The sequence below is a fragment of the Aptenodytes forsteri genome, unplaced genomic scaffold, assembly GCF_000699145.1.
Source record: "Aptenodytes forsteri isolate BGI_AS27 unplaced genomic scaffold, ASM69914v1 Scaffold82, whole genome shotgun sequence".
Lineage (NCBI taxonomy): Eukaryota > Metazoa > Chordata > Aves > Sphenisciformes > Spheniscidae > Aptenodytes > Aptenodytes forsteri.
Window position 1 is genome coordinate 7,255,729 of NW_008795490.1, and position 9,018 is coordinate 7,264,746.

Consider the following 9,018-nt stretch of genomic DNA (forward strand, 5'->3'; position numbering starts at 1 on the left):
GAGGAAAAACTTCTTTACTGAAAGAGTGGTTAAACATTGGAAGAGGCTGCCCAGGGAAGTGGTGGAATCACCATCCCTGGAAGTATTTAAAAGACGTGTAGATGAGGCGCTTCGGGACATGGTTTAGTGGGCATGGTGGTGTTGGGTTGATGGCTGGACTCGATGATCTTAGTGGTCTTTTCCAACCTAAACGATTCTATGATTCTATGAAATAATTTGGTATTTGCCTCTACAGACACTACTGAAAAAAATAATAAGTCTTCTAATGTTTTGAAATTTTGCTTTTGACATTACCTGTATGAAGAACAATATGTGAGTGAATCTGAAAGCAGTAAGCAATCCCTTGCTTTGTTACAGACAACAGGTCAAAGTGTCTACAAGTTCTACTCTTCGCATATTTGTCTATTATTATTACATCTTATTCCTAAGGCAAAGAATCTTAATTTATTTCCAAACACAAGTTTTTTCATGTCTGTGTCTTTTGTCATCCTTCTCTCTGCTCTCTCTAATTTTGAAATGTCCCAAGTATTCTATATGAAGGCTATTTGTAAGACTGTGTTGGTATTGATACTACTACCTTTGCCAATTAAGGTGTCAGAAGCCTCTTCCATATCTTTTACTTTTGTGCGTAGTTTATCACACAAATATTACTTATGGTAAGGTTACATGATAGTAACTGAAAGATATGCTTTGATCTAGTGAAGGAAATCTATTATGTACTTTTCCAGTTTAACTTGCAGCAAATGGGCAAACTCACTTCATTACTGAATTTTCAGCAGCAATGAGCAAAACATAATTTTCCTGCGTTAATATCATTAGTGAAATTTTAAACTGGCAATTAATGGTCAAAGAACTGTCCTCCACGTTTATGTTGGCAGGTAATCTCAGTAGCAAAGAACTCATAAGCAAGAGGCCAAAAGTTTACCGCCTCCAACATCTCTGCTGAGAAAGCTAAATGTAACATGAGTTCAGTTCCCCCCCCATCTGAAAGAAAACAGAATAAATATTTACATTCCTTTAAATACAGCTGTTCTGGTTTCTAAAACATTGCAAAACCAGTGGAATTTATTATTACTGTGCTTGCTAAGTCACAAAAATTTTGCTTTAATGCAAGTGGTTCCATTTCTAATAACTAGAAGTTAATCTCCTGAATGGAATGGACACCACCGAAAGAAGTCCTCTTAGTGTTCTATATTACAGTTGCATTATTTCACCTTTTAAAAATGCTGCACTTGAGATGCCATTTTACATCAAAATTATTTCACTTTTCTCTTCAGAACTTCTCTCTATACATTGAAAAATGTTCAAAGTGCATGTCCCTAATGACCAGAGTAATATACTGTAAAGCTAAACAGCTACACTTACAGGAGCCATTTGCTTGGTAACTTTTGATAAAAAATTTCCTCTGTGAAAAGCCAACTTGCCAAAAATTCTGATATAAAAAGACAACTAAAACCATACATCGTAGCTGCAAAACTTCTCAAGTTTTTAAAGCCTAAACGAAGTATTTGAAGAATGTAGACAATCTTGGAAATAAGTGACTTGTAACTCTCATCTCTCTTCACTATTTGTGATGAAGATCTGGAATACCTGGAAACAAATAAATGAATGCAATTATAGGTTCTTTTTAAGCTTGTTTTATGCACTTGGCTTCATAACAGATACAATCTACATTTTTTGCCCCCTTTACCCAAATCAAGTAGCAAAACAGATTCTTCTGTGACCAACAACAGTAGCATATGCATGAAGTAAAGCACTAAAGAGGTAAAGGAGGCTACATGGCACTAATGTCTAAATATTAATTAATATGATAAGTAGAGCTAAAGTCATTTGTAATCTTTTACGCACGAAAACAGAACTGTTTTGCCAATTATTAACTAAAAGAGGGTTTGCTCTCAGTTTGCAGACAGGACATTCATCTTCAAATTCATAAAGACTTGGCAAGCAATCATTCTCAGAAAAATGTTTAGCCAAGACAACTACAAAATTATGTCTTGATTTGTTGCCCTTAATCTTTGTTCAGCAAATACTAAGTGTGGGTGTGCTGGAAGGAATGATACAGTGAGCTTTACAGAAAATTCTCTGCTTTTATTTATGTCACGTAATACCACGTTATTTTTCCTTTGCTAATACACAGCACAATTTCAGAGCGAGTATTTTGTCTTTAGTACGTGCCAGGCACTCATTCCTAACACACAGTAAGTTATTCCAGATTTATGTTTGGATAACAACTGAAACTCCCCTCACTCCCATTTTAAACTAACTCTGTGCCAAGTAAAAATATTGGAGAACAAAAGTTCCAGCCAGCAAGCATGCACAATAGGTTGATTCTATCTTCTAAATTCTGTCCTACTATCCATCTTTCTTTTTCCTGGTCTAACAGGATCAAAAGATTACAGTTCTTTTTCCATGTGCATATTTAGTTCTCTAGTATAGAAAAAAAATTATTAGGAACTGGAATTTAATTTTTCACATTCAATAGTAACAAATTGACATTAAATAGTAACAAAATCCATTGCCGTAACTTTAGCTATATTTTGATTCTGATTTAGAGATGAAAGCTTTCTCAGGCCGTAACGTATTACTCATTCATATTCTACACCTTCCTCTTCCCTTTGTCAAACCACTGACAGAAAAATGTTTGGTAACTCCTTGGTACAGGAAGACAACAGTTGGAATACAAATGTGGGAAGCAAGGGACGCAAAAACATTAAATTGGATTGTACTCAAACTATCGCAAATGTATTTTCATAAAGAACGCATCTGCAAAGAAAAATAAAAATTATTCTTGCTTTCATGAACATTAATGTATCATACTTCATTCATGTAATTTCTGCATGCAGGTCATAAATATATGCTATTTCTACATGGCTAAGTCAAAGTTGTCTGAATTCAAAGACTTTTAAAAATAGATTTAATAGATTGACAAACAAAGTTCAAAGGGGCTTACACCTCCTCTTCATCATATGATGCTGAAGGAAACTGACAAAAGACAAGGTAAGTATTAGGCTGGCAGCATCAATTAAAAATCTGAAACACTCCAGAGAAGAAAAATTACTTTAAAATACTTATTTTCAAGTAAAATTAGATTAAGGAGAAATGCAAGGAAAAAAAATCTGAGACGAAAGTGGGGGGAAGGAAGACTACACACAAAGTTAATTAAGAAACTCAAACCAAAAAAAGGGTAGTATCGTGACCCCCTCTTCCCCTCAGATTCTTTTAAAGTATTCTAAAGCCTAGAGAGGAAAATGGATTGGTAACAGCATATTTCAAGGTTATGTTACCTGCTAGACAAACTTTGCCAAGTCAAAACTATCTCAAGTAAAATGTCTCTTACTTAAAATTACTTTAAGTTGTAGTAAATTACATTAGAATTCACTGTTATTTGAAGAATAGCAACCTATAAACAAACTAAATAGGTAAAACAAAATTTGCAATTACAAACAAAAGTGGTAATTATTAAGGTTAGATGACAAAACAAGTAATCTAATAATATCTATTATGAACCCAAGATACCACTCAGTATTCTATACTGCCATTCTTCAGTGTGGTTTAAGGATCAATTTTGGTCTTGTAAAATCTGAGTAAGAGATCTATATGTGGAATTCACAGGTTTCTAAGCTTTTGCACAATATTTAAACTATCAGTATTTTTCAAAGCTTGTCTCTATAGTCTAATAAAGAAAATGAAATATTTCTAATTAAATCAGAAAAACCACCTTAACTGTAGGATTTATAGTAATTGAGATCTCAAGAAGGCAAAAGGAGAAGGCAGATACTTTGGATTAGTTATGGTCAAGTCATGTGGATAAAACAGCTTGTAGTGATTAGAGCACAAATCTGAAGCACTCCTGTGGAACACCCTCCAGTTTAGTTTACACTGGAAAAAAAACTATTTCATGCTCTCAAACTACTCTGTGAGGTGAATCAAAGCACCCTAGATGGGCATGACCATGAGGTAAGTTTCCGAAGTGCACTCCTGACCTTAATTGCTAACAGCATCCAGGGCTGCATTAGGAGAAGCATTGCCAGCAGGTTGAGGGAGGTGATCTTTCCCTTCTACTCAGCACTGGTGTGACACACCTGGAGCACTGGGTCCAGTTCTGGGCTCCCAGTACGAGAGACATGGGAAGGGCCACAAAGATGATGGAGGGCTAGGAACATCCATGATACCAGGAGAGGCAGAGAGCTGGGACTGTTTAGTCTTGAAAAGAGAAGGCTTAGAGGGTCTTACCGATGTGCATAAATACCTGATGTGGGGACGGGGGCAGTAGGGAGTGAAGACAAAGCCAGACCCTTCTCAGTGGTGCCCAGTGACAGGACAAGAGGCAATGGGCACAAAGTGAAATAAAGAAAATCCCACTTAAACATAAGAAGAATCTTCTACTGTGAGGATAATCGCACACTGGAACAGGTTGCTCCCAGCAGCTGTGGAGTCTCCATCCTTGGGGATATTCAAAACCTGCCTGGACACAGTCCTGACCAACCTGCAACAGTTGAACAGGGGATTGGACTAGGTAACGTACAAAGTTCCCTTCAACCTCAATGATTATGTGATTCTGCAAATTAGAATGCTGATATTGATGCATCCCTTCTTCAGAAGCAGCAGCAAACCTCAGGCAGGAAAAGACAGTTCTTAATTCTACTTCCAGAGGTTCAAGTTGAATAAAGATCCACCAAAAAACTGCGAATTACACGGTGGAAAAACGCATGTTAGTATTTTTACATCGTACAACTGAACTTTAGGAGTTTTATACAAACACACACCTCAGAAATAAAGTTTCAATCTTGAAGTACACTTGTTCTATTTTATGTTCTCATTCCTATCTCTGTCAGAGCAGATTATTTTTAAATATTACCTATGTAATCAAAGCAAATGCCAAAAATACTACACAATGGTTCACATCATCTTTAATTTTTGCTTCTGCCCACAGTTTGTTTTGAGGACTGTGGGGTTTATGTATTTATCTTTTTTTTTCCAATCACTTCTGTTTTTCTGTCTCCACAGACAAATCAGAGTTTTAAGAGCACAATTTTCCCACTTACAGATCTTTGAAACAAATCAGAACAAACAAGCTAAGACTGAAGACAGAAAACATAGAAAGCACAGAGAAAAAAAAGAAACTGACAAGTATTTTTAGTTTATACTTACAGCACAATCAAAACAAGTCTCGCAGTCCACTATGAAATGGATATCTACTTCTTAAATATTTGACCATTTCAATTAATTTATCCTGAGTAAATTACAGATTAAATCTATTCTTCAGTATGTAATCTCTAATAATAGGCTTTAAATCAGTTGTAGCATTAGTAGCACACAAAACAGTTTTCTGCCACCAGCAATATGAGAATATGGGAAATGTACTTTTACAAATGGATTATATAAAACTAGTACAAAAAATGAATATTTAAACTGGAAAGCTCAGGAATTTGGTCTTATTAGTTAAGGAATAAGAACATTATTTTATGCATTTCAATTCTACAATGTCCCAGTTAAGTGAAATCAGTAAGTATGTGCAGAACCTCTGCAGTGAAATACAGCAAATACCACTTATTTTTATTTCCATTAACACTTCTGAATTACATGCATCTTCTAAATTAGTCATTCAAAATGCATTCAGATACAATAAAAAGTTGAATAAATTAAAAGCTCATTTAAAATATTTGTCTGTTATTAGTCTTCTGCTTTGAGGAAGGATCAGTAAAAAATTAACAGTATTTCAGATGTAAAATTACACAGTAACTGTATTTCCCAAGTTATAAGTCAGGCTATGAACTTTGTTTTTTAATTAAAAAGAAAAAAAAAAGTCTTATAATTGGTATGCAGTGAGAAGCTTGTTTCATGGATGTCTGACTAAACTTGAAAGTAAAAAGCAAGTTACATTTAACAGATGGGTATTTCTTTTAAAAGCTGAATGACTTTTGATTCAAGAGTTTGCCAACTAGTTGTGGAAAAAAAATTCTCTCTTTTGCTTTTCTCTCCTGCTTGATCCCACAAACACAGAAATGTTAACACAACAGTAAGATCCTTCATAAGGATTTCTCTGGTGTTTTTCTATCTCAAGAATTTGAGAATTGTAGGAGATTTTCTTCACATCTTTTTTAAACAGATCAAGTCTACTGATCTCACATGAATGTTTTCTGATGTTTAGCAGACTGTAAAGCAAAAACCATCACAGCCCTGCTTTTCTGAAGTTACTAGACTATTTTTTCATGTTGCATTCACTGGATATCCAAACACTGTTGTGTGTTAAGATGTTATATATCACAAAACATCAATGCTTTTCTGGCAACTCACTGGCATTCTCCCAATACTTTTGAATTAGAAAAATCAATGGCCTGTAAGTACAGAACTATAAAATAAACTACAAATTATCTTTGAAAAGCGCTTAACAACACTACTGAAAGGCTGAAACAACAGCTATTAAGGAAAATCTTGCTTTAAACACTAAAACATAAGTTTTCAGAAGACAAAACTACCTCTCAAACCTTGCAATTTTTCAGAAAATAACTTTTGAGTCAAATTGCCTATGGCACAGCTAGAGACATAATTTCTTTAGTTACTACACAGGCCAGAGATTATTTTTTTTTTTTTAATCAAAGCCTGCCTCCTTGTGTTTGCAGAATAACATCTCAAAGTAGTCAAACAGTCACTTATGCAAGTTTTTACCATAAGAAAGTTATTTTATTGACCACCAATCACTTATTTTCCTTTTGCTAGGCAATCAATGTAGCATTCTTTACTGGTATTCCCTTATACCTATCGAATTAGCTGACCATTACTGAACCTGAAATAGCTACATACTTGATGACAATGATTAACAAAATAATATGAAATATGAGAAAAAGTATCATATGGGGAGACAAGCATTTTAAAAGAAGGTGGTAGATTACCACAGTGCTGAACACTTACATTAGCCATAAAGCATCTAATCTCTTTAAAAGGAGAATTATTTTGTGAGATCATGTCCTGTATAATTTTAAAAAAATAAGCTCGGTTTCTTCATTTCTCTACAGTCTATGTTCTAAGTAGAACAAATTTTACAACCACGTAAATTTACGGTACATACTGTCAGGAAGCAAATGTTCTTATTGCATCAATCAATTATGTCCATCTACTAACAGTGGCTAGGGCTAAAAAAAGTAACAGTTTACAAACAACATATAAAGCTACTGATCATATGCTGCTTTGAATTTGAATACCTAAAAATGGAGTTAAGCATGGAGGCTTTGTAAGGAATATACAGGACTACAAGAAATAAAACCATTTTTTTTTAATTTTTGCAGTGTTTCTAGCAAGTACCACAACAAAAAGCACCTGTGATGTGTTATGGTGCACAAGAGCATCAATGTTGTTCTTCAATGTTTTATTTTTCATGTGGAAAATTATGTGGCAGTTGAAAAATACAAATCATCCCTGCTGTAGCTATCCATATTGTGTAAAACAGAGATTAATGTTCATCAAATTTCAGTTTCTTTAAATCAACATATGCCAGCAATATCAAAAAAGCAGGAGTCCTGTCTTCGCCCCAAGCCATTGTGTCTTGTTCCTTGCCTTTGTCTGTGTGGGAGCACAGCTGTTTAAGCGGTAGTGAGTTGGCCTGGCTGAAAAACAGTTTATTGTTGTTTTTCATCATACAATTACATCAATGTTTGCTTCTGAAGCACATTAGGGTTGGGAATGAGAGGCCAGAGAAGGACTACTGTATCTTCTTTAGGTGGCAGCGCTGGTTTACGCTAGTTTCAATGTGATTGAAATAATCACACTGAAATAATGCTAGCTTCAAATGAACTATACCCAAAAAACGTAAGAGAAAAAAATTTTAAATGGTGTATGCAAATAAAATGTGTAACTGCCATTCAAATTCCCAGCTTTGAGAGCACACCTCTGGCACCAGTGGATGCTGATGAGAGATGAAAATAATAAAAGAGCAGTAAATAGTGACAATTTTATTGCTGAGCTATAGAAAGTAATATCTTGTTCACTTGCTTCTGGTATTCAAATTAGTTTATGTAGCAGCTCTTATTATCAGAAATACACAAGCGGAATTGAACTAAAATTCACATAAATCAAAACCTAGCAAACATATGTCCATACTGAAAACTACTGTGCTGTGGAAACATTCATATTAGGACCAAAGCTTTTGGCTAGGGATGAACCACTCCTGGCAACATTCCAAAGCCATAAACACCTTATTCTTTTCTTCAGACTGACAGTTACATCCATCATACGACCAAAATTCAGGTGTTCCCCCTCATGCAGTGGCTGTGCAAGCAACCTTGTGACAAAACACACAGCACTGTCCCACCACATGAGCTTTCACCGGAGGGTCCCCTCGGCTGGCTGCTGCGCCACACCACCCTCCTGGTCCCACAACATGTGCGGTGCCAGGCAGATGCCTGCAGACGAGCCTGGCGGAGGAGCGCCAGCACAGAGAACACCATATGTTCCAGCACTCACCAAGCTTTCCTCATGCTATTCCTTCCACACAATACATTATAGCAAACGTACAGAGCTCCTCTGAAACACATTCCAAGCACTCAGCAAAGAGATGTTCAGTTTTTTTCAGTGAAGCATCTAATGAGAAACGTTGCTTTAACTCCACATAAAATCTGTGTTGCTTTCAAAACGTTATCTGAAAAGTATCCTGAAAATTTTTTGTATACCCAGACTTACACTTTAAAAAACCCTACCTTTTTAGGAAAACTTTTATTATTCACAGCATGCTAGAAGTATATACAGTACATTTTTTTGACAGTAGCAACATTAATAATTAATACTTTGGGATTCTACATAATTGTTCCAAACCCACAATGTTCAAAATAAATGGTTCATAAACCTTATTTTTGCTTCAAAGCCAGAATTAAAGTAACAAAAAAATTCCTGTGCAACAGGAATTCTGCATTTTAGTCAATCCAGACAAACTCATCAACCATGGGAGGAAATAACTGTCATCAGTGCAACACTGGTGAAAATTAATTCTTCTCCTTTGTGTATTTAAAAGAACACAGCATCCAA

The 9,018-nt window shown here is 35.3% G+C and overlaps 1 protein-coding gene across 2 annotated transcripts in view; it reads right to left on the bottom strand.

Moving 5' to 3' along the window:
- VTA1 (vesicle trafficking 1) overlaps window positions 1-1,555 on the bottom strand; it is a 37,415-nt gene extending 35,860 nt beyond the window's left edge. Inside the window, exon 1 of one of the 2 annotated variants that reach the window (XM_009281455.2) lies at window positions 1,366-1,555. In XM_009281455.2, the coding sequence (XP_009279730.1) occupies window positions 1,366-1,459 (94 nt within the window). In that variant the 5' untranslated portion in view covers window positions 1,460-1,555. The remainder of the gene's footprint in view (window positions 1-1,365) is intronic. The other variant, XM_009281456.2, reaches the window with a different exon arrangement.
- Window positions 1,556-9,018: the final 7,463 nt, after the last annotated feature.